The sequence below is a fragment of the Delphinus delphis genome, chromosome 11 (assembly GCF_949987515.2).
Source record: "Delphinus delphis chromosome 11, mDelDel1.2, whole genome shotgun sequence".
Classification (NCBI taxonomy): Eukaryota; Metazoa; Chordata; class Mammalia; order Artiodactyla; family Delphinidae; genus Delphinus; species Delphinus delphis.
In genome coordinates this window covers 14945574-14973056 of record NC_082693.1, presented here as the reverse complement: position 1 = coordinate 14973056, position 27483 = coordinate 14945574, and the positions used below count along the sequence as shown (strand labels likewise).

The 27483-nt window shown below is 37.9% G+C and overlaps 1 protein-coding gene across 5 annotated transcripts in view; it reads right to left on the bottom strand.

Moving 5' to 3' along the window:
* PIK3C2G (phosphatidylinositol-4-phosphate 3-kinase catalytic subunit type 2 gamma) overlaps positions 1-27483 on the bottom strand; it is a 373466-nt gene that overhangs the window by 160989 nt on the left and 184994 nt on the right. For all 5 annotated transcript variants that reach the window (XM_069541180.1, XM_060024362.1, XM_060024360.1 and 2 more), the window contains one exon: positions 237-417. In XM_069541180.1, coding sequence (XP_069397281.1) covers positions 237-417 — 181 coding nt within the window. The remainder of the gene's footprint in view (positions 1-236; positions 418-27483) is intronic.

The window sequence follows — 27483 nt, the reverse complement described above, 5'->3', positions numbered from 1 at the left end:
GTCTATGCTACATGGCTATTTAGATCAAAAAGTCATGTCCTGGTGATAGATATTATCATTAACATTAGGATAGTAAACTGAAAAAAAAAACTTGATCAAAAGAATCGATTTAAGTGTCTTATGACAAAGTGTAGTCAAGGAATTTACCTTCTGTGTTATGAAATTCAAAGTTAATTGAACCAGGTTTAAGAAATAAAACAAAACTTTATTACATGAAGATTGATTTTGCAACAAACCTGTCTTTGAGGGTCACTGGCAGATTTGACTTTTTCACCAATGTCTCCCAGAATTTTGATGAGTTTCTGTTCCTTGGAAAACTCATCACTCAAGGCTTTTCCTGCACAGAATTGGAGAGCAGCCAATAGCTTCTGATACCAGCTTTTAAAATAAGCTTCATTCTGTGCATCCTTTAGCAGCCTGAAGGAGAGAAAACAAATTCTTGTATCTAAAGCTGATTTTTAAAACACCTCTAGCAGGAACAATAAGTGTGTTTCAGACTAATCTGTATGTGGTGGCTTTGGGCAGTTTAACAGGCCAGGCTGGGGAAAATGCTGTTTATTTGTTGGCAGTCATCGTTTCACCTGATAGTTAATGAGATTCCAAGAGTGAAGAATCAATAAGAGACCTTCCTTTCCTCATTTCAGTTCACAGTGCACTTTTTCCTCTTTCAGGCTTCTTAAATTCTATAGCAAATACTTATCTTAAGAGCATATATTTGACTTCTTATTAAAATACATTTTAGAAATGGTATTTATTAGTCACTACACTATATGGCAACCTAACCATCAACCCCACATTTTTCTGCTTTTCTTCAAAAAACAATGTCTCCAGACTGTCACATACGTTAAGTATTGCTCTTTCTTCCAACACCTCCCTTTGATTACCTGGAGGAAGATATTGTAAAGGCAAGAGCATAGTTTTTGTTTTCAGGCACTTCTGGATTCAAATCTCAGCCCTACAACTTACAAGTAAGTTAGGCCAGTTACTTAACCGGGCTGAGGTTAAAATAAAGAAATAACTCTGACTCCATAGAACTGTATGGAATATAGAATAAGCTAATGCTATTCTAATTTGAAAGGGCTTAGCACAAAGCATGTACTAGTAGTCAAAAAACATCAGTTTATCTGTACCCTGCAGCCTCCCCAAGCCAGCTTCTGTCACTGTCTGGTAGTCTGCTTGTATCATGAACATGGGAGGCATAGAACAAAAAAAGGGAAGGATACTTCGCTAGATAATGGAGCAGTGACAATTATTTGATTACGCTTTCTGCCATGTGACAATTTCTATTGCCTTGAAATTAATTCCAACATGCTTAAACTTTACTTTTTATTATGCCCTAAAACACTGAAAATAAAAGACTGATTCCCTTGAATGTTAACCTCTCTTTGATTGATTCTTTAATTCTTGTCTCTAATCTTCTTCTCTTCTGAAAAATAATTATCATTCAAAGGACTAGAAGAAAGTTATTGTGAGAATGAAATACTGAAAAATGAAGGATTAAATGCCTAGTAGCCAAAATATATATAGATGAGTTTCATTCTGCATTCCTAATTTTGCATCGCTGCCCAATGTGTATTGTGCTACAGAGACTCTAAGAAACACATTATTTTCATTTGTTCTATGTTCTCTGTTCCTACACATCTGAGTTAAAAAATTAATTGAATGAGGGCTTCCCTGGTGGTGCAGTGGTTGAGAATCTGCCTGCTAATGCAGGGGACACGGGTTCGAGCCCTGGTCTGGGAGGATCCCACATGCCGCGGAGCAACTAGGCCCATGAGCCATAACTACTGAGCCTGCGCGTCTGGAGCCTGTGTTCTGCAACAAGAGAGGCCGCGATAGTGAGAGGTCTGCGCACCGCGATGAAAAGTGGCCCCCGCTTGCCACAACTAGAGAAAACCCTCGCACAGAAACGAAGACCCAACACAACAAAAATAAATAATAAATAAATTAATAAACTCCTACCCTCAACATCTTCTTTAAAAAAAAAAAAATTAATTGAATGAACCTGACTTTTTTTTTTTTTTTTTTTTTTTAGGTAAGGGCTTGTTCCTTTGTCATTGTTACAAAGCCCACTTATCTCCTAGCACCTCTTTTACTTTACCAAAGGAAATATAATAATGCTGGAAAAATGCTGGAAAGCATTAAAAAACAAAAAAACCCTCAAGGGTCTAAAGATGTATTGATGGAAAATACAATCCATATATAATTATACCTTCAATGTAAGAAGAACAGCTGACAATGAAAAGTTTTCCAACCCACCTCTATGGTGAGATTTTTGAAATGTCAGATGCAATAAATGTATCACACCATTATTTGGAGGCTCTAAGAAAACGAGTGTTATGTGATTATGAATTGGAAAGCCCCAAAGAAAGCATCCACATCTGAAACTTCAAGGTATTTTATGCAGAATTATACCTCAGAGATTTTCACAGTGTTTTGAGGACTTTGGTAATATACCATTGTACAGTCTACTTGGTTTTCAGTGGACGTAGGGAATTGATGGGTAGAGTATTTCTATATCCCATATCAATGCTTGCCAGTATTTTCATACACTTTGAATACTGAGTTACTTGTTTTTAAAGATATTTAAAACCTGTTCTGGTACATAAATATAACTCTATAACCACCTGACTGCTATACACATGATAAACGGAAAGGTTATTCTGCACAAAGTCAACTTTTTACTAAAATTCTTAAAGAAAATATATATTTTAGGGGTGGGGAGTCATAGGAATTGTCAAAATTATCTAATTAGTATTCCTAATACTCAATTCTTATTCTATGAGAAATGTATATGCTTCTCTCATGAGCAGCTGATTCAAGGAGGGAAAAAAATCAGTCTGATTTCTTGCTCAAAATAAAACAGAGCAGGGGAGATTTGCAGAGAGAATATGTGACTGTGTTTTAAAAAATTTAAAAGTGAAGAAAACTCAGTGTATTCCATTGTGATTATTTTCCTTATAGAACATACCTCATGCAAACTCTCATTCCTGCCATTACGACATGCTCTCCTGGTGAGATTTGGTTCAAGCTCTATGGCTTTTTATCCAACTTTAAAGTTTTTTACAAATTGCAGAATTGAAATCATACTGTGTTATAGATGACCACGAGAGGTGAGTTAGTCTATTCCTGTGTCTTTAGGCACAGTCACTTTAACTGATGAGAGAAATTAATATGTCCTTTAATTTTAATCAATTCAGAGAAAGTTGGACTATACAGTTTTGGGTGGAGAGTTAGCCAATTCTACGTCAATGACCTTCACCATCAGGAAGTGGTTAAAACCCTCATGTGGTAGTTTTTACCCCTTGCCTCTGTTTGTTAAGACTGTGGAAAACAGCTAGCCACTTTCCCTTAAGCATTAAAGAAACCTTTTTCATAAGGCACTGTCACTGGGAGACACAGAATTGCTTATGCCAAATTCAAAAAAAAATCTTTTTTTTAGGTTCAGGTCAAGGGACTGAGAAATATGAAGTAAGACTTGGTGTTGAAAGATTGGGCTTTTAAGATACAGACGATGTGACCACATACAAACTGTGAGGTAAATCTCAAAATGTCAGAGACCTGTTTATCCTAGTGTATGCGAGATCCAGAAATGGTTCAACTTGATATTATTATTATTTTTTTGTGTGGTACGCGGGCTTCTCACTGTTGTGGCCTCTCCCATTGAGGAGCACAGGCTCCGGACGCGCAGGCTCAGCGGCCATGGCTCACGGGCCCAGCCGCTCCGTGGCATGTGGGATCTTCCCGGACCGGGGCACGAACCCATGTCCCCTGCATCGGCAGGCAGACTGTCAACCACTGTGCCACCAGGGAAGCCCAACTTGATATTATTTTGTATAGGTGTCTTATGGACTGTAAGTAATGACAACATTAAAATGAGAATAAATGCATAAAATCTAGCTGATTAAAGGTAAGGGTAGTGTTGAGTATGAGAGGCAAAAAGCAAGAAGAGAAGCAAACATAACCCAGGTGACTGAGCATATTTGCTATAGGATATCATAAAGGCATTTGCCTAAATTAAGGAGCTAGTGGTGGACTCAGATACACAAACCCCAGCTAGCATGAAATGGAGATTTTCCTTGGAAATAAGAGCTTTTCTCCATTTTTTCATGCACAAAGTGCTTCTGATCCCATGATGAGTGACTTGCTGGAGGCCCAGGAAAAGTACAGATAGGTCTCATTTCATCAGTCTACCTGCAGGACAGAACAGACTAATCATGGCAACCCAGCCCTCCTTGCCTCATGACTCCCTTCAGTGTAGCTCTTAATTTTAATTCTCAACAGCACAATATCCCACAAATTAGGGCTTGCCTTAAATTTTTTACCCTCTTGTGTATTTCTTGTGAGTGAAGAGGGGAAACAACATCCAGAAGAAAACTGAGCTACACGTGAAGATGAGTGATTTCAGGTCACTCCAGGACCTCCCCTTTCCATTTCCTCTATTGGTGGCTACTTTATGGGGAGTAAGATGTGTGACTCAGTAGACCAGGTCTTAGTGAGCACAGGTGGATTTTAAAATGTGACTTCTTCAAGTGTATTTATAACCCTGGGACATATAAAGGCTGAAATCCAATACTTGATATGGAATTTTTAAGGTTTCAATAGTGTGTTAAGAAGTGAAAAGCATATATCTCTTTAGCCTTTACAACTTTATTTTACTTCTCATTGGTTGAGAGATTTACTTAATATTTCCCTAAACTGAGGAACTTCATACATTTTATTGTCTTGCAAAGATAACTGTTTCCTATGACTAGCTCATTTTTAGAATATTGATTTGCTCTTTCAGAAATATAGCACCGAACTTCTTTTGAATTTTGTATATAAGGAGCATTACATGGGCCAAGTCTGCAGAAATGTGATTTCCAATCAATAGTTATTTTGCAACATGTCTGTCAATAAGCCACTTTGAAACAACTTGAATATAAAACAATTAAAAGGGAATAAATTCAGAAAATAATGAAATCCATACTCTAGAGATTTTATACATTTTTAGAACACTTAAATATAAGAGACAGGCCCTTAAGGTATGCAACCGACTTAATTTTATCCCCATATTTCAATTTATATATCTAATATTTATTACCACCTCAAAAACAGTAATTCAGAATGTTACAGTTCATACTTATGATTTTTCCATTGTGTTCACGTTATGTGGTAGATTTATTTTTCCCAACTCCATGCTTTCTTCCCTGAAGCTTATACAACCACACTCTGCTCTGTGACTTCCAGTGCCTCCCCAGAGACAGCATCTACTTCTCCACCCCTTGTCTGGATTGCCCATGTGACTCACTTTAGCCAACAGGATGCGACTGGATAAAATGTATGCCCAAGTTCATGGGGATGCTTTAAATGTGCTCTCATGGATTGGTCTGCTCTCTTGTACTTCTGCTATCTGTCACGAGAACAGCTTGTCCCTGCTGGGGGATGTTCCTTCAGTGCTGGAATGAGAGAGCTGAGCATTGCTGTGAGGAGTCCAGTGCAGCCAAGCGGAAGTACAGCAAGTCTGCAGCCTGCATGCGGCATACGTGAGAAATAAGTCTTTTTTGCTGTAAGCCACTGAAACTTTGGGGCTATTTGTTGCTGTGGTAAAAATTAATGAATATGCCAAGTTTCATATTATTTCTTTTTCCCTTTTGTTTGCTTTTGTTTTCATTTGTTTGTTTGTATTGCCTTTAGAATATGGAGCACATTTTTTAAACCTCCCCCGTGTTAGCCCTGAGGATACTTTGGGGCAAAACTAATTACTGAAAATAAACAAAAGTCATCTGGAGACAAGTCTGGTGAATTAGATGGGTGATCAATTTGAGTATAACATTTTAGATCAAAAAAACTATAAAAGTAATAAAAATGGCTTTCTTCTATGGATCCTAAAAAGCCCCAAAGTGTATTTCAAAAACGATTTGATCTGGTTCATTTGGACATGTATATTATGTTATACTGCTAAAATTTTATTGTTATTTTGTTACACTAACATTCTCTTTGACTCATTTAAAAGTGTGAATAGGCTTATGTACTATCTGCTGTCTGTCTAGCCAAGTGCTTGAGTATCTAATAGGAAATTCTCTCTGAGTAAAAATGCACTAATGAGTGCAATAGCAAGTCTTTTTTTAAAGACTTATATAACACAGGACTAGACAAATCTAACACATTACCAGACAAAGGGTCTGATGGCTGAGGGCAGTGAGGGAGGTAGTACACCTGGCAGTTTGGGAAACTGAGGTCTGCTCTAATGGTAACAGCTGAAAGACTAAGATGGCTAAATAGGGAGGGGATCAATGGTTTTGGACAAGGAAGCATCTATCTATATCAGCATGCTTAATGGAACTCCCTTTACTGCCCTGGAGTTGGCGACCAAGACCCAAGATTAAAGAAAAGAGACAACAGGTATCCTATGTTTTAAGAATAGCCAAAGAAACAACTGGAAGTCAGAGAACTCTTAGAGGTTTATTGGGAGATGGCCAAAATGGCTATGATACACCAAGTGTTATCTCCCCTCCTGGACTTTAGTATATATTTGCAAGTGGGGGTGAAGGAAAGGGCTGTTTGAGAGTCATGAGTCATCAACTTAGTGAGGGATAGAGTGGATCCGCTACCCCCACTCATCCTTGCAAAGTCCAGTGAGGAGGGAAGCTCAAAGATACCCACTGATTCAGATGTGTGCAAGAATGGGAGACTATTGCCTCATTCCCAGGTTAGATTCTGCTCTAAAAGAGGGTTTGTTGAAAGACAGGATAGCAAAGGAGCAGCCTGCATTTTTGCACCCTAACTGGCCAAGCAAGGATGTGTGAATTTCTCAAGGTTCAAATAAACACATGGAAGTAATTAAATGTGATCCACTCCTGTGTAGGAAGAGGTTGAGCCAAAGGCAGATCTCCTGGTGGGAAGTCCTGCAAGGCTACCCAAGGTACGCACTCAGATGAGGTAGCCAGCTTTGACTGAACCCAGAGCGGGCCTTGATGTAAAGCCAGAGACCACAGACAGGGGATTGTACTTGCTTGCCTCAACAAGTGTGAGGGTCACTTTCCTCTTTCTCTTTCTTTCCCACTCCAAAGTCAAGAAAAGCTAGAACTAAAAGACAGAGAGAGAAGAGGAATGAAACAGCAGACAATATTCTCCCCACCACAAGTCCCCCAAGCTAAAGCTTGGCTGGTGCTGGAGAATGGGGAGGAGGTATGTGTCAAACTGGAGAAGAAAATAGAGTTTTAAATTGGACAAAAGTGATGAAGAGTTTGTTATCTAAAAGTGACCAGGAAACTATGGAATCTACCCTGGTTTTAATTAGAAAATGTAAAATGGCAAAAGTAGTATTTTTAAAATAATAAAAACTTTTATTGGAGACCTACCAATACCAAGCTCAGCCAATTTAAAGAAAATTAGGCGAGACCGTTAAACATCTACAAGTCAGTGCAGGAAGAAATACAGCTTCGGAAAATGCACGGATTGCACTGCACGAGAGAAAAAGCCTCAACATGCAGAATAAAAACTGGGGAATCTTGCTCCCCAGCTCTTCAGAGAGCTGGCTGAGATTTGTCTTTTTGCCTTTCTTCATCCCCGTGCAGCCACTCCCTGCTCTTATAGAGCACTGCCGATTCTGGCTTCATTTGTGGAAGATCATTGTTAAGCACAGAACTGTGTTCAAGAAATCAAAGTTGTTTCATCAGGAAATAGGTTATTAACACTGAATATATGTGGATACATAGGTATATATTTACTATTATAATTGATACTTTATCATCATATCAAAATCTTTAACAGTTATGACCAGTTGCATAGTTAATTATAAGCTTAAATGGTATTTTTCTGAATGAAAACTAGCCATAGATGGTGCCCAGTTTGCGTACACACTTGTAATCAGGATGACTGTTACACTGCAGTGTTGCTCTCTTAGGATCATCTGGAAGCTATGAAGGAAAAAAAAAAAACAAACTATGCTGAGCAGGTAAGTTTCCCTGCATAAGATTCTTAAATCTATAATTAGCAATCAGAGCCTGTTCCCACTCATCTTGCTGAGGGATATAGTCAATTTGGGAGATACAGGTAAATAAATAAAACTCTTTCCAATCTACTCATATGTATTCGAATGTTCACATGTTTAATATACTGAATGATGTGATATCAGAGAGCAGAAACTCTCTTCCTCCTCTCATTCCAAAACACACTTCTGCTTAGGGTAAGTTATTTTATTCAAATCATTTTACTTAGCTTAGCACCAAGCTGTGAATGGCTATCAGTGACCTCTCTCAGCCCCTACTGTTATACTCCTTACGTGCTTACTAACCCTAAAACAAAACAAAACAAAACAGGTGGAATTTTGGCCCTGGGCACACTTTAGAAGAGATAGCTTTCTATGAGACCCTCCTGTGATGCCTTTCCCTTTTTTCTCATTCTGGTTTTATCCCCTCCCTGATCCCCAAGAATCTCTCAGATCCTGCCACTCTTCCTTTGCCAAAAGCTCCACCTAGCTCTGCTCTCTCCTGTTGTGTCCTGGGATCCCAATAAGTCCTTGTTTTTCTTACTCGAGTCAAACACATGTCTCTCACTGTAAATTACACTCATATCCTCAGAGAATAATATTACATTAGCATAGAGCTGAACCCCATTTTGAGATAATCCCTCCCACCCATCACATTTATTAGGTGAGGAAACTGAAAGATTAAGAGACCTGCCTAAGGTCCCTAGGACTAGAACCCTCAGTTCTTAACCATTGCTCCAGGCACTTTCCACAGCACCATATTTTGTGCCTGTTATGGACCAAATGTTTGTGTCCACCCAAAATTTGTATGTTGAAGCTCTAATTCCCAATGTGATGATACTGGAGTTGGAACCTTTGGGAGGTGATTAAGTTTAGATAAGGCCATGACAGTGGGGTCCTATAATTAGATTATTGCCCTTATAAGAAGAAGAGACTGGAGCTCTGCCAGGTGAGGACACTGAGAAGGTGTCCAGCGTCCATCCCTGAGCCAGGAAGAGGGCCCTCACAGGGAACTGAAATTGGCCGGCACCTCAATCAGACTTCCCAGCCTCCAGAACTGTGAGAAATAAATTCCTGTTGTTTAAGGCACACAGTCTATGTTATTTTTTATTGCAGCCTGAGCTGATTAACACAGTGTCCTAAAAACCAGTAAAACACGACTTGGAAGATGATTTTCCACTTGCATCACCTCTGGCAAGAAACTTAATGCTTTAGCTCTTCACTTTCCTACTCTGTAAAATGTTGGAGTTTGTGACGTTTGGTAAGATACCTTCCAGCTCTAGGGCTCCATGACTGTAATACTTAATGAACTTATCCAGCATTTATACCAGGCATTTTCCAAGCATTTTATGTAGCTGTGTTAGGTAATCCTCACATCCGCTCCAGGCAACGTGATTCCTTCCATTTACAGATGAGGATATTATGGTTTATAGAGGTCAAATAACTTGCCCAAAGTCACCCTATCTGTGGATCAGGGATTCAAATGCAAGTTTATCTGACTCCAAAGCCCTTGCTGTTCACCATCATGCTGCACCACCTCCTGATATCCTAACATAGATACCAGCTGACGATTTAGCCCGAGACTAATACACAATCTAGGAATTCTCTTTTTGCTACTTTCTTATTATGTTTCTCTTTAATATCTTTCTCTTACTTCCTGTTTCCTAACCCTCAGAAATCTCATGCTCTCCTGACTTCTTTCTTTCCAAAGTTCCTCATTTAATTTTGTCCTTCTACCTACAAATTCCCTGCCAAAACCACCAACAAATGCTAATAATGTTTTCCTTTCTGCTTTTAACATTTTTTTGAACTTTTAAAGAAGAGCTTGTTAACCTAAATATATTTTGTGTAAAATACTTATAAGCAGGAATACTTTTCTCTCCCCTATCTCGCCTGTAAAAAGAATAGAATATGTGGATCTACTTTGATAATGCAAGTAATACACTCACCTCTGCTCTGTCCTTCCTCACTTTAAAAAGTGAGACCAACTCCACAACTTCAGAGGACCTGGACTTTTGTGGTTTATTTACACAAGTGGTGGTGCTGAGTGGGGCTAGGAGAGTGGAGGGAGAAGATGCTGAATTGAAAGGAACACCCTGATTGCACTTGGGAACCTAAAAATCCTGATGAGCTGTGCACACACAACAGATGTGCCTTGAGCTACCCACCTTAACTGGGCCTGTGGTTCCAAATAATTCCAAGTTGTGGCAGGAGAGAAATGCGGAGTCATTAACAACAGCACGTGTGCCAAAATAAAATAAATTCTGCTTGACATCTAATTAATGTTCAAATCCATGCTTGTGTAATTTTAAACTAGTCCAATAGATGTCTACATTTTCCCTTACTTACATTTGAAAATATGGTTCTGAACTGAGTTCCTAAACTCAGCCTTTTTTTTTATATATATATTTTTTTCTGAATACATATATAGTTACTTTAAAGGCAGCGTAAGCACCTTTTTCATAAACTTTCCTTAACAAAATTTCTTTTAATGGCAAAGCAATTCCTTTGCTATATGAATGTTTCATAAGGACAGCAACCTAATAATAAAAATCCTCTTTACCCCTCGGCCTTTTGTTCTTGCACAGCCCTCTGATGAAAGTTGGATAATCATTACACTGTGCAGTGAACAAGTCATGTGTTTGAACACAGCTGGAGGGGCAGGTTTACAGGGCTAAGGCAAAGCTGGCTTTGAAATACCTAGTTTCCCCAGAACCCGGTCGCATCAGAACCTCAGTTTCAAATCACAGCTGGGGCGGCCGCTTCACTCTTCATTCTTCAGAGGCACAGATAGTGTGGTTTATTCTCTGAGGATATTAAAGATTCCCTGAGATACTATCCATAAGATGTGGAGCTGTGTTTGATGTCCTCAGAAAATTTCTGGGACATTCTTGCTCACTGTCATGAAACAGCGTGTCTCCTGAAGTCAGCGAGCACCATTTAATCCCTCTCCTTTTAGAGATTCAATACAGCCTTACAGATGTTTTAGGAAGCCTCTATAATCTACCTGGTTAATTTTCAGTCAATTTCTGTGATGTTGTTGTTGTTGTTTATGCTGTTGTTCAGGTTGTACTTGCCAGGCAGGGATAATCGCCCTATCCACTCTATCGTATGAATGTGGAAAGAGTACTAAGCCTATTCCATCTCCAGTGCTCTCTGTATGCACAAGTAACTTAGCAGTTCCAACCTCAGTCTTTCCATTTCTAAAATGATAATAATGATTGTCCTATCATCAGATCTATGTTTCTGTTATGGACTGAATTGTGCTTCCCAAATTCTTCTGTTGAAGCCCTAACTCCCAACATGACTGTATTTGAAGACAGGCCTTTAAGGAGGTAATTAAGATTAAATGAGATCATAAGGGTGTGGACATAATCCAACAGAACGAGTGTTCACGTAAGAAGAGGAAGAGACACCAGGTAAGCATGCACACAGAAAAAAGGCCATGTGAGGATCCAGTGGGCTGTTGGTAAGACAGGAAGTCTGTTTTCAGGTCTTACCAGTAACCAACCCTTCAGCACCTTGATCTTGGACTTCTAGCTTCCAGAATTGGAAGAAAATAAATTTTTACTGTTTCAGCCCCCCAGTCTGTGGTACTCTGATATGGCAGCCCTCGCAGACTAATATAGTTTCCAACCTAGAGCTCATTTTTCCAATCCAGACCTCTAGAAGTCAGAAAAGGCAAGGAAGTAGATTCTCCCCTTGAACCTCTGGAAGGAATGCAGTTCTGCTAATACCTTGATTTTAGCCTGATAAGACCCATTTTCTGATTTTTAATCTCCAGAACTAAATTGGTGGTAATTTGTTACAGCAGCAATAGTAAACTAACACACTTGCTATTGGGCCTTACTGAGAAATGGAATTCTTTGTAATGCAAGTTGTATAACATCCCTCGTAAAATAAATACACCATTCAAAAATTAAGAAATACTAAAGAAAAATTAACAGAAAACCACACCCAAGTTCCTTTGTAATACGATGAACTGAACAGCTAGACGTTATTATCAAACCAGTTAGAGTACAAGTATGGCTGAGGGTCCAGGAAACAGTCATTCTTGTGCACTGCTAGTGACAGTGTAAATTCCTACAATCTTACTTAATAAAGGGTAATCTTGCAATGTAGATCAAAAGAAGTATAAACATTTACAATCTCTATTCCAGCAATTCCACTCTTGGAAAACAGCCCACAGAAATAACTAAGGACCTATGCAAGCATTGAAGCACAAGGAAGTTCAACTCAAGGTGACTATAATAGGAAAATACAGGAAACAATCTGAATTTCCAATAATAGGGGGTTAGCTAATTGTATCATAATAAATTTAATATAATAAATTAACAATATTAATTAACAACGGAATACTGGTCAGTTGTAAAAATAACATTGTGAAAGTGTACTTATTTTTTGGAAAGATGCTCAGGGCAAGTTGTATCTTTAAAATAAAGCTATGTACAACACAATATCTGCAATATAATATTATTTTTAGAGTGTATATAATACACACAGATTATACACATAATACACATAATCACACAAATTTAGGAGAATATTTGCCAGCAAGGCCTACTAATGGCTAACACTTACATATCACAACTGAATTGCAGCATCTATTCTAAGCATTCTACATATATTAACTCATTTTATTCTCCCACCAAACCTAGACAGTAAGTACTATTATTAATTTCTATTCTACACCTGAGGAAATCAAGGCCTAGAAAGTTTAATTTGTTCAGTGTGATATAAACAGTGAGTGGGAGATCTGGTAATTCTACCCTGGTAATCAATGTGCAGGATCTATGTGCCTAACCACTGGAAATTCTGCCTTCTCCCACAGGGGCTAACCTTAAATGCTGGGATTAGTGACACTTGAAAAAAATATTTTTGCTGATCTACCTTTTCTAGTTTTGATATAACAACAACAAAAATAATAACAAAGATTAAGATATATTGAGAGCTTTAATTATTCTAGGCATTGTGCTAAGTGCTTTATATGCATGATCTCAATTAATCCTAATTAACATCTTATGAAGCAATATTTTTAATCATCCTGTTTTGCATATTAAGTAACTAGATCTCAGAGAGGTTAAGATACATTTTCACAGTCACAAAACTACTGAGTGTCAGATTGAAGTTCACATCTACCTGAATCCAAAGCCTCTGTTTTTAACTACTGTCATGCTGCCTGAATAAATATAACATTGTAGAAAATTCATTAAAAGAAAAGAAACCTTCCCTTTCTGGCCTTAGATTCAGAGCTTCAATATAGCATCTGATGTAGCTTAATAACAGTGATTCTCTACACACTACAGACTTGGTTATATTAAGTATATTTCATTAAAAAAGAGTTCAATTTAGGCACAGGTTAAACATTCAACAGACTAGAAATGAATCTCAACAAAACTAATGCATTTACAATATAAAATCCAAGTATTGAGATTTGAATTTAATGGTTCCTAATAGGAAAGATACCCACTACATAATATAAAGGAGTGAAGCAGTCTATACACTCACAGGGATCAATACCTAAATAGTAGAAATTTCTTTCTCACCCTTTCCCATGAACATTTCCTTGAGGCTTCTGCTGTAGTAAAAGGAAGTTTTCAACAAAATAGCTGCTTCCTAATGCAGGTTACTTTATTAATTAGTTCCTCATGTAGGCTAGTCTCCTTTTCCTTTTCCTAAATGCCTTAGAATTAGGTGAGTGGCTAAAACAACTCACATTGGACTGACTTGTGCCAAACATATGCACTTCTACATACAATTATTTATGGGGATCTATATTATAAGATTTAAGGATTGTCTGAGAAGCAGTTACATATTTTTAAAAAAAGATTAGCTGAGGGTTTCCAGATGATAAACTTCTTCAAACTCTCTTTCCCCAAGCATTCTTTTTCTCAGATTTTAATGAGAATGAGAGCTGATAGGCTATAAACTTAGTGGCTTAAGACAATGGCCACGTATTAGCTATGGATCAGCAGTCCAAGCATGGTGTGGCTGGGTAGTCTGTTCAGGGTATCATAATGCTGAAATCCATGTATTGGCCAGACTGAGTAATCCTCTGGAGACTCTGGGGAAAAATTTGCCTCCAAGCTCATTCAGATCGCTGTCAGAATTCAGATCCTCGTGGTTGTAGAACTGAAGTCTCCATTCCCTTACTGGCTATCAGTTGGGGTCACTCTCAGCAAGTAGAGGTCATTATCATTTCTTGGCACATGGTCCCCTCCACCTTCAAAGTTAGCTATAGAGCATCTCCTCACATTGATTCCCTCTCACACTTGGAATTGTTGTAGTGACTTCATCTTCTGCCAGCTACGGGAAACTCTGCTAATAAGGGCTCAACTGATTGGTCAGGCCCACTCAGGATAATCTCCCTTTTGCCATATACAGGCATACTTCATTTTACTGTGCTTTGCTTTATTGTGCTTCCCAGGTACTGTATTTTTTTACAAGTTCAAAATCTGTGGCAACCCCGCTTTGAATAAGTCTATCGGCGCCATTTTTGCAACAGCATTTGCTCACTTCGTGTCTCTGTGTCACATTCTGGTAATTCTCACAATATTTTAGACTTTTTCATTATTATATATTTGTTATAGTGGCCTGTGATCAGTAATGTTTGATGTTACCATTGTAATTGTTTTGGGGCACCATGACCGTGCCTACCTAAGGTGGTGAACTTAATGGATTGTTGAAATGACAACAAAGGATTTAGAATATTACATAAACTTAGTTGATCAAGCAGTGGCAGGGTTTGAGAGGACTGACTTTAATTTTGAAAGAAGTTCTGCTGTGGTTAAAATGCTATCAAACAACATTGCGTGCTACAGAGAAATTATTCATGAAAAGAAGGGTCAAACCATGCTGCAAACTTCATTGTTATCTTATTTTGAGAAACTGCCATGGCCACCCCAATCTTCAGCAACTACCATCCTGATCAGTCAGCAGCCATCAGCATCGAGGCAAGAACCTCCACCAGTAAAAAGATTACAACTCACTGAAGGCTCAGATGATTGGTAACAAGTTTTACCAATAAAGTATTTTTAAATTAAGATATATACTCTATTTTTAGACATAATGCTATTGCATACTTAATAGACTACAGTATAAAGTAAACATACTTTTATATGTACTGGGAAACCAAAAAGTTTGTGTGACTTGCTTTATTGTGATATTCGCTTTATTGTGGTTGTCTGGAACTGAACCTTCAGTATCTCTGAGATATGCCGGTAATGTAACATAATCACAGGAGTGATATCATATTCACAGCTTCTTTCCATTGAAAGGCAGGGGATCTTACAAGGGCAGGGGTCATTGCGGGTCATCTTAGAATTCTGCCTACTACATCTACTGAGCACTTGTCACTAATCTATTTGAAAAATTCATTCAACATTTATACATAATAAGCATCTACAACATGCCAGGCACAGTACTAAGCATTTGATGTAACAAGACTAACCGTGAAATTTACTTATTCTCTTGATTTAATCCATTGCTCGTTATATAGGCAAATTGTTTGGAGGGATGGAAATTTGTTCTAAATAATACAGTATGGCTGGACAGCTGTTAATTCATGTTAACATTTCTTTCATTCCTTAAAAGATGTAATATATTAAAATGTTCAATCCACTTTTGAAAATTAAAAGCAATTGGAAGATCTATCCCTAAAATTTTCTATCCTTTCATCTCTATAAAATTAAACTTGATTACAGTGGATAAGATGAAGGTAATAAATGGGAGGGGCTAGCCCATAAAATTTAAGATGTTTAAATCTTATCTTTTGAACACTGATATAAAATAAATGGTTAACATTAAAAAGGAAAAAAAGATTGTAAAAGGAATGCGTGGTATAGTTTTTTTTTAACTTGACAAAAACCAACCAACCAACCAAACAAACAAAAAATACCATATCGTATATTGATTCGTTAAATAATGCTAAGCTTCTGATTAGGTTTTATTTACTATCTAGATAATTAACACAACTCTAGATCCATGTACAAAGTCTAATTTGCCATTTTTCATGTTAGAAAGTCCAAGGATTGGCAGCTCTGCCATGAGTATCACTAGATTCATTCTGACTGAAAGACAGTCTCAAATAAAAGATGTGGCCTTCCATTAAAAAAAAACTCAGCGCACCTTATTCTTACTTAATAGAGATTGAAAAGCTTTAGAATAAGCACAGATAAACACATTACAAAGAAGGAGAGTTTGGGACCTTATACTTGCAACATAAAACACTGGGGAAGTTTTTTGGAACTATATGAAGATACATACATTTTCCAAAATCAATGATGTATGTGGTTTAGTCAGGTAGAAACGGACTCACACAGAACTGAGGCCAATGCTAGTAGCACTGAAGAATGAGCTATATCATTGATAGTCTACATAATAGTATAATTTCCCGATGGCCAAAAGCCATCAACGGTATAATTTCCTGATGGCCACTAAAGAAGGATTGTTAAATTATTTTTCTGTATTGGAGGGATGATGTAGGAATACCGTGTTCGTATCTGTTTTTTCTACTCCCTTAGTTACCACCATAAATAAAAGTAAATTCAGAAAGAGAGAGGTAATATGCAACTTTGAAGAATCAGGCAAAAGCATTTAACTATTCTCTGCTGATATTAATCTTACTTTCACATTTATCTAATAATTTCCTATGCACAAACCACAAAGGACAATATAATTTATACGCATATTTTATCCTATCCATTTTTCAAGGCTCCATTTTATCTTGTTTCCTTCTAGCCGATTTCTCTACTCCAATCCACCCTGCTTGCTCCTTTTTCTTGGTTTCAATTTTATTCTCATTTCACATTAAAATGCATTGCAAGTAACCACTTTTCGATGGCTTCAAGGGTGTTGGTTTTGTCTCTCAGGAATACAAAACTCTTAAAAACTGAACATTGCTGTGTAAAGAGGATGGACTGTAAAATAAGAAAGGCACAGATGTACAGGCTCAAATCCAGATCGGCCTTACTAGCAGTATGGCCTTGGACAAATTATTTAACCTTTTGAGAACTTAATTTCTTCCTAAACTTGTGTCTAGCTTTCCTTAAATCTCCGACTAGTAAACAATTGCCTCTGTTGAGGTCTTTTTGAGGTCAAGGACTCTGTGTTACTGCCCTGTAACCCAATAATGAGCACATTTGAACCCCAATCAAGATTTCTGGGCTACTTCTGGGAACTCCAGAATGGTTAAAAAAAATGGTGAAGAAAAGATGGCACAAGGCAAATGTCTCTGACATATTAAGAATGGAGGCAGAAAGTCCTTAAATAAAAAGGTATCATGAAGATTTTGAATTTAAAATGAACTGCAATTCAAACTCTGCAATTCAAGAAAAAAAAAACACGCAAGATTTTAAACTCCAAAATAAACTTTGTCAAATAAGATGATCCTATTGACTATTATTTACATTGAAGCCATTCCTGGCTCCTGGCTCTTTTTTTCCCCCTCTTACCCCTAGTGGGAGGCATCTTCTGATATGGTTCTCAATGATGCCCTTCTGGTGTCCATGCCCTTGTGGAATCCTCTCTCTTGAGTGTTGGCTGAACCTAGTGACTTGCTCCCAACTGATAGAATATGACAAAGGTGATGGGATGTCACTTCTACGATTATATTATAAAACTCTGACTTTCGTGTTGCTGGCATTTTCTCTGGCCATTTTTTTATGATTGCTCTGATGAATAAGGTCTCCCGGCAAGGAGCTGAATCTTGTCAACAATTACTTTGAGTCAACTTGGAAGTAAATTCTGTTCCAGCTAAATCTCGAGATGACTGTGCATCCCACGCTGACACCTTGGTTACGGCCTCTTGAGAAAGAAACCCTGAAGCAAAAGGTCCAGCTAAGCTCTGCCTGAATTCCTGATCCCCAGAAAGAGTAAGATAATAAATATGGTTTTTAAGCCAGGAAGATGTTGGAGTAATTTGTTACCCAGTATTAGATAATGAATATACCTCACTTTCTTTTTTTTTTTTTTTTTTGTGGTAAGCGGGCCTCTCACTGTTGTGGCCTCTCCCATTGCGGAGCACAGGCTCCGGACGCGCAGGCCCAGCGACCATGGCTCATGGGCCCAGCCGCTCCGTGGCATGTGGGATCTTCCCGGACCGGGGCACGAACTGGTGTCCCCTGCATTAGCAGGTGGACTCTCAGCCACTGCGCCACCAGGGAAGCCCTATACCTCACTTTCAATTCATCAGTACCTTCTGTTGGCTTTACGTTCACATTTAGAATAGAAAATTCTGAAATTTCTGAATTCTAAATTCAAAATTAGAATATAATCTTAGCACTTTACTGCTACACCTTCATCTAATGCAGTACAATTTCTCACCTGATTATTGCAGTAGCCTCCTAAGAACATGTGACTTTTCTGCTTTTGCCCTTCCCCCCTTGATTCTATTTCAAAACAGCAGACAAAATGATCCTATTAATGGAGTTACTCTAATTCAGATACTCAGCCACCTTACAGAGATCTATAAGGGCCTGCCTGGTCTGTTTCCTTTTCCTGTGCACACCTAGCATGACCACACCAGCTTCTCAGAGTTCCCTAACATGCCATCACACTTTGATACCTTCCACTCACACTGTGATACCTTTGCATTTTGTTTTCTCAGCATAGAATGCGCTGCACCCAATAGCTTCATGGCTAGTTCCCTGAAAGATCTTTAACTCAAAAGTCTTCTTCTCAGAGAGGTCTTACCTGGATGCCCCACCTAAAATTGCAACTTCTCAACATGGTTCCATTTTAGTATTTATCACAATAGAACATTTTATACACTTTATTTATCTTGTTTATTGTCTGTCTCCTCCACTAGCATGTAAGCTCTATGAGGGACAGAGTTTTTAATTTGTTTACTACTATTATCTCCAGCACATGAAATAGTGCTTAATATATAGTAGGCATTCATTAATTCATGTGTTAATTAAATGAATGAATGAAGGAGTGAATGAATACTAATAATTTTCACTTGCTAGAAGAAATTAGTACAAAAACTGTTTTGTAAAGAAGATGTATATCATATAAGTATGCAATGGCACTTTTATAGCACTTAAGGCCACAAGGAGCTTTTGCATTAATAAGCTAAGCACTGGGGTGGAGTTAAGCCAACTCTTGGCTCTTCCTAACAAACAGAAGTAAACCTTGGCATGGAATACTCCAAACCACAGACGACTAACAACATTCAAATTAGGCACTGAGTCAGAACACTAATTAAAATTTACATTGAAAGCTAACTGACCTGTGTTTACTTGCACAAATTATTTCAATGGCAAATTACTTCCTCTTTCTTTTTTTACTTAAAAAGAATAAAACAAAGAAATGAAAGAAGGTCTCTCTTTGTTGCTTCACAATTGTTCTTCAGAATCAACACCTGTAAGAAAATTCCTAAGGGCAGTTTCCAATGTTCAGTATTGCCATTAACTCAAGATAAGAGTGTTACCTTGAATTACTGTGTTGAATTTTAGGCCCTAACCCCAACACTCAGGACCTATAAGCCAAGTATTACAACCACAGATCACCAAACTTTTACATCATACACTTCTCATAAAGAAAAAATTGTGGAGCAACTCTCAGATATATAAGTTAATTTAAGAGTTATATGCATATTCTTCCATACTAATATGTTACGTTATAAAACATATAAAAGATAGAATAGGATAAAAAGAAAATAGTATTTAAAAATAATTTTAATTCCATTGTATGTATCAACCAAGTTGCATTTTTTTGCTCTTTCTAAACATTATTACTAATACTAATTGGTGAGAATTATATTATTGAATATTCTGCATTATATTTTTTAATAGATCTTTATTGGAGTATAATTGCTTCACAATACCGTGTTAGTTTCTGCTGTACAACAGTGAATCAGTCATATGCGTACATATATCCCCATATCCCCTCCCTCTTAAGCCTCCCTCCCACCCTCCCTATCCTATGTCTCTAGGTCATTGCAAAACACTGAGCTCATCTCCCTGTGCTATGCTGCTGCTTCCCACTAGCTATCTGTTTTACATTCAGTAGTGTATATGTGTTGAGGCTACTCTCACTTTGTCCCAGCTTCCCCCGCCTCCCCGTGTTCTCAAGTCCATTCTCTATGTCTATGCCTTTATTCCTGCCCTGCCACTAGATTTATTAGTACCATTTTTTTAAATTCCATATATATGTGTTAGCATATGGTATTTGTTTTTCTCTTTCTGACTTACTTCACTCTGTATGACAGACTCTAGGTCCATCCGCCTCACTACGAATAACTCAATTTTGTTTCTTTTTACAGCTGAGTAATATTCCATTGTATATATATTTTAAGTTCTTAAAGTTTACTGCTTTATGGTGCCAAGGTCTGGCTTCAATATCTGGTCTACTTGGTTTCATTACTAGAAAAAACCCATCACAAAGATGCATAGATCCAAGTGGGGGAAAGACATAAGAGTCTGCACTATCACAGGTGTATTTTAATAATAATAATTTATAATAATACTATCTAACAGCTAAGCAAACATTTAAAAAATTTTGCTAGAGATTTTTAATATAGTTAATCTATAGCTGCTAGTTGTTCTTACAAGCTAGTGGAAGTTGTTGCACTTTTATACTTTTAAATTCTTTATTTGGAAAAATTTAATGCAAGTTAGAAAATTCTATCCCCAAGTTTTAAAAGTACACAGATATGAGAGATTTTGCAGGAAATACTTTTATATAATTTTTGGCAACAAATCCACTTAGTTTTGAAAACATATCCAAACAAACATAGCATTTTCGAAATACTCCCTCTGTAGCACATTTAAAAGAATAACATCTGCTTTTCCATTACTTTAAAAAATTACCTTTAACTTGAAGAGACACATAAAATGCTGTGTGTGCGCGTGTGTGTGTGTGCATTTTGAGAAAATATCTGCCAAGTAACATACTAGACATCACAGAAAAAGCTAAAAATTTGGAACTCATATTTTCATAAATGAAAATGCACAACACACTTTTATGTTTGCCAGCTTTTTAAAGTGTTCTGTCACCAGATAACCACTGTTTGTCTGGACCATCTGTCTGGACAAAAATTCTTCATGGTTACTTCCTATATTATTACAAAGAATTATAATGATAGGATTCTGCCATCCAAAATAACATAAATCTACTTAACCAGGCACAAGTAAAAAGTGCCACTGACAATTGCTATATGTTGTGGAATTCATTCTTCTTTCATGACGTTATGTGGTCATAAGAGAAAAATGATCACCTGATACTCGAATCAAGTGAGGGTACCAATGAGTACCCTTATATTATAATGCAACAGTTAACTGCAGTATGTAGTTCAATATCTGTATTTAATCACTGAATCAAGGTGAAGCACCATGGAGCACTGGGAAGAAACTGAAGAGGTTTAAGATCTCTACCTATAAGGAGATATTCATATAATTTTTGTCCCTTCTAAATGAAAGAATTTCATTCAACTCCATCTACTCTTTATTCTACGTATGTGCTATTAACTAGCAAAAACATCTAGCAATCAAATAAAAAAAAAAAGAAAGAGAAAACAAGGCCTGTGAAAACCAGCAGACTAAACAGAGTGTACTTTATTTTGAACAAAGACTATCTTAACACATATATACTTTTGAAGTTAACATAAATCTCTGACTGTGATGATTCATGGTACATGGTTCATGACAACAATTAAATATTTACTTTTGCTCATTCCTATATATTAATTGTAACAAAACAACAACAAGCAACAACAAAACCTACTTCCTTCGCTGTAACAGTCAGGGTCCAAACAGGGAACAATGTCCATGTAAATAATTTGAGGAAAGTGTTATGAGACTACTGAAAAAGATATGAGTGGGATGATGGGAAACCACTTTGAACAGGCAATAAGTTGGGGCCACTAACAGTGGAACTGTTAACACTCTTAGGCCTGAGGTGTGGGAGCAGTAACGGGACCTCAGGAAAGAGTCAGTGACCGTGTGAGGAGCAGTGAAGACACAGTCAACTGAAGGACAGCCTCACAGAGGGAGACAGGGAATGAACATATACCCCAACTTCACTTTCTTCTTTCCCTGTAATAGCCTGCTGGGGCTGCTCATTGGCTGTATCCAACCAAAGGCAAAAGAGACTCTGGAAGCTGTCCATGCCGGTCAGCCTCACAGGGCAGAGGGCAGGGTGGAGGGCGGAGAATGGGTCTGGAGAGGCAAACACAAGACACAAGGCCAGATCTTCTTCGAGTTTATTCCCTTCTTAGGATAAAATAATTAAATGACGGACTGGCACTAAATGCTATGTTAAAAAATGTGAATATGGAAAAGATATGAGGTCAAGAATAGTAGCATATTATACACACAGAATGCATGTTCCTTTTGAAATGTCATAGAACATCTTTAGATAGTTTTAAATCAGTACATAGAGTGCCAGAGCTCCTGAAACAGCTGCTCCTTTAACCCTGTCCTGTCTGAGCGAAGAACAGACGCCCACAGGCGACCTATACGCAGAGGCAGGGCCAAATCCAAAGCGGAACCCCAGGAGCTGTGCGAACAAAGAAGAGAAAGGGAAATCTCTTCCAGCAGCCTCAGGAGCAGTGGATTAAATCTCCACAGTCAACTTGATGTACCTGCATCTATAGAATACCAGAATAGACAACGAATCATCACAAATTGAGGAGGTTGATTTTGGAAGCAACGATATACATATTTTTTTCCCTTTTTCTCTTTTTATGAGTGTGTATGTTTCTGTGTGTGATTTTGTCTGTATAGCTTTGCCTTTACCATCTGTCCTAGGGTTCTGTCTGTCCGTTTTTTTTTTGTTTTTTTTTTTAAGTACAGTTTTTAGTGCTTGTTATCATTGGTGGATTTGTTATTTGGTTTGGTTGCTCTCTTCATTTTTTTTTATTACTTAAAAAAATTTTTTTTAATAATTATTTATTATTTTAATAACATTTTATTTTATTCTTTCTTTCTTTTTTTTTTTTTTTTTGCGGTACACGGGCCTCTCACTGTTGTGGCCTCTCCTGTTGCAGAGCGCAGTCTCCGGACGCGGAAGCTCAGCGGCCATGGCCCACGGGCCTAGCCACTCCGCGGCATGTGGGATCTCCCGGACTGGGGCACGAACCCGTGTCCCCTGCATCGGCAGGCAGACTCTCAACCATTGCGCCACCAGCGAAGCCCTCTTTCTTTCTTTTTTTTCTCCCTGTTATTCTGAGCCATGTGGATGACAGGCTCTTGGTGCTCCAGCCAGGCATCAGGGCTCTGCCTCTGAGGTGGGAGAGCCAAGTTCAGGACATTGGTCCACAAGAGGCCTCCCGGCTCCACACAATATCAAATGGCGAAAATCTCCCAGACATCTCCATCGCAACGCCAAGACCCAGCTCCACTCAATGTCCAGCAAGCTACAGTGTTGGACACTCTATGCCAAACAACTAGCAAGACAGGAACACAACCCCACCCATTAGCAGAGAGGCTGCTTAAAATCATAATAAGGCCACAGACACCCCAAAACACACCACCGGATGCAATCCTGCCCACGAGAAAGACAAGATCCAGCCTCACCCACCAGAGCACAGGCACTAGTCCCCTCCACCAGGAAGCCTACACAACCCATTGAACCAACCTTAGCCACTGGGGGCAGACACCAAAAACAACGGGAACTACGAACTGGCAGCCTGCAAAAAGGAGACCTCAAGCACAGTAAGTTAAGCAAAATGAGAAGACAGAGAAACACACAGCAGATGAAGTAGCAACTTAAAAACCCACCAGACCTAACAAATGAAGAGGAAATAGGCAGTCTACCTGAAAAAGAATAATGATATTCAGAATAATGATAGAAAAGATGATCCAAAATCGTGGAAATAGAATGAGAAAATACAAGAAACGTTTAACAAGGACCTAGAAGAACTAAAGAGCAAACAAACAGTGATGAACAACACAATAAATGAAATTAAAAATTCTCTAGAAGGGCTCAATAGCAGAATAACTGAGGCAGAAGAAGGGATAACTGACCTGGAAGATAAATGGTGGAAAAAACTACTGCACAGCAGAATAAAGAAAAAAGAATGAAAAGAATTGAGGACAGTCTCAGAGACCTCTGGGACAACATTAAACGCACCAACATTCAATTTTTAGGGGTCGCAGAAGAAGAGAAAAATAAAGGGACTGAGAAAATATTTGAAGAGATTATAGTTGAAAACTTCCCTAATATGGGAAAGGAAATAGTTAATCAAGTCCAAGAAGCACAGAGAGTCCCATACAGGATAAATCCAAGGAGAAACACGCCAAGACACATATTAATCAAACTATCAAAAAGTCAATACAGGGCTTCCCTGGTGGCGCAGTGGTTGAGAGTCCGCCTGCCGATGCAGGGGAAGCGGGTTCATGACCCAATCCGGGAGGATCTGGTGTGCCGTGGAGCAGCTGGGCCTGTGAGCCATGGCCTCTGGGCCTGCGCGTCTGGAGCCTGTGCTCCACAACGGGAGAGGCCACAGCGGTGAGAGGCCCGCGTACCGCAAAAAAAAAAAAAAAAAAAAATTCAATACAAAGAAAAAATATTAAAAGCAGCAAGGGAAAAACAACAAATACCATACAAGGGAATCCCCACAAGGGTAACAGCTGATCTTTCAGCAGAAACTCTGCAAGCCAGAAGGGAATGGCAGGACATATTTAAAGTGATGAAGGGGAAAAACCTACAACCAAGATTACTCTCCACAGCAAGGATCTCATTGAGATTTGACAGAGAAATTAAAACATTTACAGACAAGCAAAAGGTAAGAGAATTCAGCACCACCAAACCAGCTTTACAACAAATGCTAAAGGAACTTCGCTAGGCAGGAAACACAAGAGAAGGAAAAGACCTACAATAACAAACACAAAACAATTAAGAAAATAGTAATAGGAACATACATATCGATATTACCATAAATGCAAATGAATTACATGCTCCAACCAAAAGACCTAGACTGGCTGAATGGATACAAAAACAAGACCTGTATACATGCTGTCGACAGGAGACCCACTTCAGATGTTGGGACACATACAAACTGAAAGTGAGGGGGTGGAAAAAGATATTCCATGCAAATGGAAATCAAAAGAAAGCTGGAGTAGCAATTCTCATACCAGACAAAATAGACTTTACAACAAAGACTATTACAAGAGACAAAGAAGGACACTACATAAAGATAAAGGGGTCAATTCAATAAGAAGATATAACAATTGTAAATATTTATGCACCCAACATAGGAGCTCCTCAATACATAAGGTAAATACTAACAGCCATAAATGGGGAAGTCGACAGTAACACAATCATAGTAGGGGAATTTAACACCCTACTTTCACCAATGGACAGATCATCCAGAATGAAAATAAATAGGGAAACACAAGCTTTAAATGATACATTAAAAAAGATGGACTTAATTGATATTTATAGGACATTCCATCTCCAAACAACAGAGTACAGTATCTTCTCAAGTGTTCATGGAACATTCTCCAGGATAGATCATACCTTGGGTCACAAATCCAGCCTTGGTAAATTTAAGAAAATTGAAATCATATCAAGTAATTTTCGGACCACAATGCTATGAGACTAGATATCAATTACAGGAAAAAATCTGTAAAAAATACAAATACATGGAGGCGAAAAAATACACTACTTGATAACCAAGAGATCACTGAATAAATCAAAGAGGAAATCAAAAAATACCTAGAAACAAATGACAATGAAAACACCATGACTCAGAACCTATGGGATGCAGCAAAAGCAGTTCTAAGAGGGAAGTTTATAGCAATACAATCCTATCTTAAGAAACAAGAAACATCTCAAATAAACAACCTAACCTTGCACCTAAAGCAATTACAGAAAGAAGAAGAACAACAACAACAACAAAAAAAGAAAATTAACAGAAGGAAAGAAATCATAAAGATCACGTCAGCAATAAATGAAAAAGAAATGGAGGAAATGAGAGCAAAGACCAATAAAACTAAAAGCTGGATCTTTGAGAAGAAAAACAAAATTGATAAACCATTAGCCAGACTCATCAGGAAGAAATGGGAGAAGACTCAAATCAACAGAATTAGAAATGAAAAAGGAGAAGTAACAACTGACACTGCAGAAATACAAAGGATCATGAGAGATTACTATAAGCAACTATATGTCAATAAAATGGACAATGTGGAAGAAATGGACAAATTCTTAGAAATGCACAACCTTCCAAGACTGAACCAGGAAGAAACAGAAAATATGAACAGACCAATCAAAAGCACTGAAATTGAACCTGTGATTAAAAATCTTCCAACAAACAAAAGCCCAGGACCAGATGGCTTCACAGGTGAATTCTATCAAACATTTAGAGAACAGCTAACACCTATCATTCTCAAACTCTTCCAAAATATAGCAGAGGGAGGAACACTCCCAAACTCATTCTACAAGGCCACCATCACCCTGATACCAAAACGAGACAAGGATGTCACAAAGAAAGAAAACTACAGGCCAATAACACTGATGAACATAGATGCAAAAATCCTCAACAAAATACTAGCAAACAGAATTCAACAGCACATTAAAAGTATCATTCACCATGATCAAGTGGGGTTTATCCCAGGAATGCAAGGATTCTGCAATATACACAAATCAATCAATGTGACACACCATATTAACAAACTGAAGGAAAAAAACCATATGATCATCTCAATAGATGCAGAGAAAGGTTTTGACAATATTCAACACCCATTTATGATAAAAACCCGCCAGACAGTTGGCACAGAAGGAACTTACCTCAACATAATAAAGGCCATATATGACAAACCGACTGCCAACATCGTTCTCAGTGGTAAAAAACTGAAACCATTTCCACTAAGCTCAGGAACAAGACAAGGTTGCCCACTCTCACCACTATTATTCAACATAGTTTTGGAAGTTTTAGCCACAGCAATCAGAGAAGAAAAAGAAATAAAAGGAATCCATTTCGGAAAAGACAAAGTAAAGCTGTCACTGTTTGCAGATGACATGATACTATACATAGTGAATCCTAAAGATGCTACCAGAAAACTACTAGAGGTAATCAATGAATATGGTAAAGTAGCAGGATACAAAATTAATGCACAGAAATATCTTGCATTCCTATACACTAATGATGAAAAATATGAAAGTGAAATTAAGAAAACACTCCCATTTACCTCTGCAACAAAAAGAATAAAATATCTAGGAATAAACCCACTTAAGGAGACAAAAGACCTGTATGCAGAAAATTATGAGACACCGATGAAAGAAATAAAGATGATACAAATAGATGGAGAGGTATACCATGTTCTTGGATTGGAAGAATCAATAGTGTGAAAATGACTATAGTACCGAAAGTAACCTACAGATTCAATGCAATCCCTATCAAACTACCACTGGCATTTTTCACAGAACTAGAACAAAAAATTTCACAATTTGTATGGAAACACAAAAGATCCTGAAGAGCCAAAGCAGTCTTGAGAAAGAAAAACGGAGCTGACTTCAGACTATACTACAAAGCTACAGTAATCAAGACAGTATGGTACTGGCACAAA